Below are 6,219 nucleotides of genomic sequence, written 5' to 3' on the forward strand. Positions count from 1 at the left end.
CCCGTAGTCGGCAGGATTCGAACCTGCGCGGGGAGACCCCAATGGATTTCTAGTCCATCGCCTTAACCACTCGGCCACGACTACTGGCGGTGCTAATTTTGGCAGGAAGATTCTATGTAGACTCTGCTCTTGCCGTGCTCATCCCGGCCGGGATGGCAGGAAAACACCGCCAGGGCCGTGTTGGTAAACCGGGCTTCGAACGTTACAGCGCCGGTCGCCCTCGTGGTTTGGACAATTCTTAGAACCCTTTGGATTCTGTCACGGGCGAGTCTGGGATGGAGAGGGGAGAGGGAGGGATGGCTGGAACAGCAGGCGGCTCGCCAGCCTCCGTCCTTCCCGGCCCCCTTCCCAGGTTCGCCTTTCTCTCATTAGCAGTTTAATGTGGCATGCATGGTGAGACTGTCTCACCAGGTTGTAAACCATTTCTTTGAAAAGGAATGTAAACCCACCGTATTTTCAATTCCTATGCTCTGAACAGGTCGTTCTCTGTTTTGTCCGTTTTTGACAGTCTCACCATTAGCTCAGGCTAGCCTTAGAACTTGAGCTCCCTCCTACGTCAGCCTCCCTGGTGGTGGTTTGTATCATAGCCCTGTTTTACAAGGCCACTACGTCAACATAGCTAATTGCATTTCTCAGTTCTAAAGTTGAATTAGCAAAGAATCTGGCACTCTGAACTCTGGAGACATTTGGGCCAGATGATTTAATAGTTTTATTCTTTCGAAATATTTCTAATTTTCTGAGAGCAAGATGCAGTGGTGCACGTGAGTGAACGGTAGGTGGTAGCTTACTGTAGAGAGCAGTGTGGAGTCGCACCTGATGGCTATGTGTAGAAAGCTGCGTGGAGTCGCACCTGATGGTGCTGGCTTCCGCCCTCCGCGATCCCCAAAGCGAGTGCTCTCTGTGATAATCAACTCCTAATCAACTAGGCCTGACTTATGCTATTATCACGCAATGATTGTCAGCTGCTTGCATATGCGTGGACCTATGGGCAGTGCCCACCTGGCATGGCAATCTGGGGTTGGCGGCCCAGGTTTGCCGAGAGAGAGAGAGAGAGAGAGAGAGAGAGAGAGAGAGAGAGAGAGAGAGAGAGAGAGAGAGAGAGAGAGAGAGAGAGAGAGAGAGAGAGAGGAAGGGAAAGAGAAAGAAGTTGTGAATAAAGTCCTGAATAAACTGCAGCGGGAAGAGCTCCGGTGTTGGGTCCTTCTTGCTGGCCGAGGGGGACAGTGACAGCTTACCAGTGGCCTTTTAGTGCAGCCATTATTTAAACGAAATTCTCTAAATCTACAGTTCTAGTAAAGCTAACGTTTAGCACATTCTAGCTATCTCTCTGAATGGTTTTGTTGCTGCTGAGGCTGCTTACATCATAAAATTCTCAAGGACTATGGGTTTTTCCTGGGCCTGGACCTGGCAGGAAATCTGTTGTCACGACGACTGCCTCCATGGATTAACCTGTGGTCGTGGCTTTGCGTTCATCCTCCCAGGGGCCCCGGGGTGGTTGAAGCTGTAGGCAGCTTTTTACACACACTCCACGCCCAACGCATTTCTTTCCCCCAGGCTTTTCAGCTGTCCTGACAGCTCTTTTGATTGCTCTCCCCGCTTTTCTCAGACTGGTCTTTTCTTACTCAGTCACACAGAGGGAACTTCTAATCCACCATTTTACCTTTGAAGTCTTTTTTTTTTTTTTAACGAAAAAGCCTTTCTAAAGATGTACTTTATTCGTTTTAATTATGTATTTGTGAGCGTGGCTGTGTGAGTGTGTCTGGAGCTGGCGTGGTGGGCGTCCGGGTGCTTGGAGTAGGACTGCGGTGGGAGGAACAGCCTCCACCTCGGACAAGGTGTTTTGTACACTCTCATGATTGTACATGGAACCGACTCCATCAGAACAGAGGAAGAAGCCCCTTGAAAAGGCCTCGCTTAGGGCTGCTGTGAGGCTCAACTGTGAGCGACTCTGCCCTTCCCGAGGACCTGGGTTCGATTCCCAGCAGTCATCTTGTGTGACTGACACCTGCCTGTAACTCCAGGTCTAGGAGGATCCAACATCGTCTGACCTTCACAGGTGTTTATGTGTGTCTGTGTATGTGTGTGCACGTGCGCGCGCCTGCGAGTTAAAAAAATAGTTTTTTTTTTAAAAGGCTGCTCTAGCAACTTTATTCTAGGGGAAGTAATAACTATTTGATCTCCAACTGATAGGATTAAATTAAGGATTTGTGAATCCTTGTCCCAAGGTTTTGAAAACATTCTGATCTTCATATTTCATTAAGGAGAATAGGCAAGGGCCGCAATCTAATTCACATGGTGAAAGGACCATGCAATATATCATATGTATTTAGTTTCCAAAGATGTTTAAAAAGGTTTTTATATTTTTGAGAATTTCATACAGGATTTTTTTTATATCAATTCCTGTCCCTCATGCAACTTCATGCTCTTTCTTTCTCTTAAGAAAACAAAAATGAAAGAAGCTACTGGAAATGATGTGTATGTATGGTTTGTGTTAGCCAGCTTCTCCTGAGCATGAAGCCTGCACTAGAGTGTGGTTGATGTACTCAGTGTCGTTCCATTGAAGAGAATGGATCTCCCGCCCAGCAGCTGTTATCTTGAAATGCCTTCCCAACCAGAGGTGGGATTTTGTGCTCTTTTGGCTACTCCATGCTGGGATTTGGTCTGGCTTGAGTTTGTGCCGGTCCCGTATGTGCTGTCACAGTCTCTGAGAGTCCGTGTGTGTGTCCACCCCGTTGGGTCTGTGCACCCCCTCTGGCTCTTAAACTCTTTTCTTCCTTGTACCGGCTAGTTTTATGGCAAGTTGACCCAAGCTAGAACAGTGATTCTCAACCTTCCTAACGCTGCAGTCTTTTAATACAGGTCCTCGTGTTGTGGTGACCTCAACCATAAAATTATTTTTGGTGCTACTTCATAACTGTAATTTTGCTACTGTTATGAATCATAATGTAAATATCCATGTTTTCTGATGGTCTTAGGCGAAAGGAGGGAACCTCAATTGAGAAATTGCCCCCACAAGATCCAGCTGTAGGGCATGTTCTTAATTAGTGGTTAGTGAAGGAGGGCCCAGTCCATTGTGGGTGATACTATTTCTGGGTATATGGTCCTAGGTTCTATAAGAGAGTAGGCTGAGCAAGCCACGAGGAACAAGCCAGTAAGCACCACCCCTCCAAGGCCTCTGCATCAGCTCCTGCCTCCAGGTTTGAGTTCCTGTCCTGACCTCCTTCAATGGTGAACAGTGGTTTGGAAGCATAAGTCAAATAAACCCTTTCCTCTCTATGGTGGTTTAAAAGAAAGTGGCCCGCATATGGAGTGGCACTATTAGGAGGCGTGGCCTTGTTGAAGTAGGTTTGGTCTTGTTGGAGGAAGTGTGTCACTATGGGGGCAGCTTTGAAGTCTTTTATTCTCAAGTTATGCCCAGTGTCGTAGTTCACTTCCTGTTACCTATGGCTTGAGATGTAGAATTCTCAACTCCTGCTGTAGCACCGCGTCTGTCTGCATGCCACCATGCTTCTTGCCATTCTTGCCACGACAGTAACCGACTAAACCTCTGAAACTGTAATCCAGCCCTAATTAAATGTCTTCTTTGATAAGTGTTGCCGTGGTCATGGTGTCTCTTCACAGCAACAGAACCGTAACTACAACACTCCCCGCGGTGCAATTGGAGGTCCCTCAGAGATATTGGGAATTAGGGAACGCTGAGAGGTCGCCCTCGGAAGGTGAGGGTATTGGGGTATGTGTTTTGTCCTTCGCTTGGGTTTTGGTTCCAGGCCGTGCAGGCAAGGCAATTTCGGCCCCCGCCGAGATAAAGAGGTAAGCGGACATTCCCGGTCCAAGGGGACATATTGAGGAGTAAAGATGGGAGCTGTTGGCAGTATCTTTTCTTCTTTGTTCAGAAAAGAGTTAGTAGTTAGGGAGGAGTGAAAAAGATCTTTGTTGGTGGTATTAAAGGGGACATGGAAGAACACCACCTGAGAGTTTATTTTGAACAATATGGGAAAATTGAAGTGACTGAAGTCATGACTGACAGAGGCAGTGGGAAAAAGAGAGGTTTTGCTTTTGTCACCTTTGATGACCATGACTCTGTGGACAAGACCGTTATTCAGAAATACCATACTGTGAACGGGCACAACTGTGAAGTAAGAAAAGCCCTATCCAGGCAGGAGATGGCTAGTGCTTCGTCCAGCCAAAGAGGTTGAAGTGGTTCTGGAAACTGGTGGTGGTCATGGAGGGTGGGCAGAGTTAGCTGTGCCAGCAGGAACTCTGAGCATCTGCAGAGCTCCAAACCAGGCAGGAGCAGATGGGCTAGCCACTCACTTCCTCTTCTTCCCCACTCGTCTGTACTTAGATCTTTCTTTGTCTTTGGATTTCATTGGACTTCTGCTTCGGTCTTTCTTTCTACTCCTTTCCCTTTCAGAAGGATCTGTCTGGTACTTGGGTTTGTGGCTGTTGCTATAGTGACCATCCCTTTCTCGAGATGGGCTACGACTGCGGTTCTGACGTCGGTCTCTCTTTTCACTTTTCTGTCTCTCCCAACAGCTTTCTTCATCTTCATAATGGCCAAAGCCCATTTCCCTGTAGATATCCTGATTAGGATTTTTGATTGGCATATATTCTTCATCTTCCTTTTCTTCAGAGCAGGGACGGGTTTTCTTTTTGTGTTTTTTACTGGTGTGTGAGTGACTTGACTTTGAGTCTTCTGCCTGCTCATTTAGTATAAGATCATATTTTGCATCCTGTTTGGGCTTTACTTTTTCTTTCAAAACCAAATTGGATGGTTTATCCTGTTCCTTCTCATATCCTGGAAATCCCTCTTGGTGTATTCCCCACCTTTCCTTTCCATTTAACCTTTGCCACAGACTGGCTAAAATCCACATGTATTCTCCTGGAGTCTATAAGTACATTGTCCATTTTGAAGAATGCTTTCTCACGGTCTTCTTCCTTTTCAAATTCAACAAAAGCATAACAGAGGGATTCTCCTGTTTTCCAGTCTCGGATAACTTCACAACTTCTTATTGGCCCAAATCTCGAGAATATTATCTCCAGGTCCTCATCTGTGGTCACTGGATTCAATTTACACACAAACAAAACATTTTCTGGAGGCTTAATATCTGCATCAGGTAAGTCTCCCACCATCTCTAGAAGAATAGCTTGAGTTTTAGCCTCTTTTTCTGCCTTTATTTCTTCTACGTCTTCAGCTGATCTTCCTTTGAAGTCATCAGTTTCTTCATCTGCTGCTATTCGACCACTATCTAATTGTTCCCTTGTAGGTTCTGGTGATCGATCAGGAATTAATAAATCGGGAGGGTCATCAAACGGATCATCTAAAATCACAGTATGATTTATCCTGATATCTTGAAATGGTACAAAATCCTTGTCGACAAAGGTCTCATTGATTTTCTTAACTATGTCCATGCCTTCTGTCACCTCCCCAAACACTGTATGAACGCCATCAAGGTAATCTAGATTTTCTCCTGTAGTAATAAGAAACTGAGATCCATGTTGATCACTGCCATTGTTCACCATGGACACAGTGCCTTTCTTCTTGTGCTTAATCCGCGGCACTATTTCTGCCTCAAAAAAGCTTGCTTGATCACCATACAGTTGTCCAAATATAGACTCTCCTCCACGGCCAGTCCCTGTAGGATCTCCTGTTTGTATGATAAAATCCCTCTGTACATTGTGAATAAGGCAATAATTGTAATATTTTGTTTTGCACAACTTCAGAAAATTCAAGCATGCGCGCGGCAGCTCCTCGGTGTACAAGTCGATAATCACGTCGCCCAGTGTGGTCTCCAGGAGAACTGCCACGGCGCCGGCTTCTCCTTTTGGTTATCCTGAACTAGTTCCTTGATGGGCCTCTTTCTTCCTCATAATCTGCCTTTATTAAGCACGGTGTACGCTGAGGGCCTAAGAAAGAGAAGAAACGATTTGAGCGTCGAGTTTGCGGCAGCTATAAACTTCATTAAGAGTAATATTCCAGATATTCACTTCAAAATAAAATATTTTCTGGTAGAAATAAAATTACTTAAAATAACAAGACTATAAAAGGTTAAATGGAAAGGGAAAGGTGGGGAATACACCAAGAGGGATTTCCAGGAGTATGAGAAGGAACAGGATAAACCATCCAATTTGGTTTTGAAAGAAAAAGTAAAGCCCAAACAGGATACAAAATATGATCTTATACTAGACGAGCAGGCAGAAGACTCAAAGTCAAGTCAC

At 45.5% G+C, this 6,219-nt stretch overlaps 1 protein-coding gene and 1 non-coding gene across 2 annotated transcripts; both read right to left on the reverse strand.

The window, feature by feature from the left end:
* Positions 1-2: 2 nt before the first annotated feature.
* Trnas-aga (transfer RNA serine (anticodon AGA)) lies at positions 3-84 on the reverse strand. Its single transcript has one exon. It is a non-coding gene; the product is annotated as a tRNA-Ser (tRNA).
* A 4,200-nt stretch (positions 85-4,284) lies between these two features.
* On the reverse strand, positions 4,285-5,963 carry LOC130888241 (peptidyl-prolyl cis-trans isomerase-like 4). The gene is given in 4 exon segments (XM_057791172.1): positions 4,285-4,798; positions 4,801-4,830; positions 4,833-5,822; positions 5,879-5,963. Coding segments are annotated over 4 exon segments (1,593 nt in total). The 3' UTR covers positions 4,285-4,310.
* Between the last annotated feature and the right edge of the window lie 256 nt (positions 5,964-6,219).

The sequence above is a fragment of the Chionomys nivalis genome, chromosome 16 (assembly GCF_950005125.1).
Source record: "Chionomys nivalis chromosome 16, mChiNiv1.1, whole genome shotgun sequence".
Lineage (NCBI taxonomy): Eukaryota > Metazoa > Chordata > Mammalia > Rodentia > Cricetidae > Chionomys > Chionomys nivalis.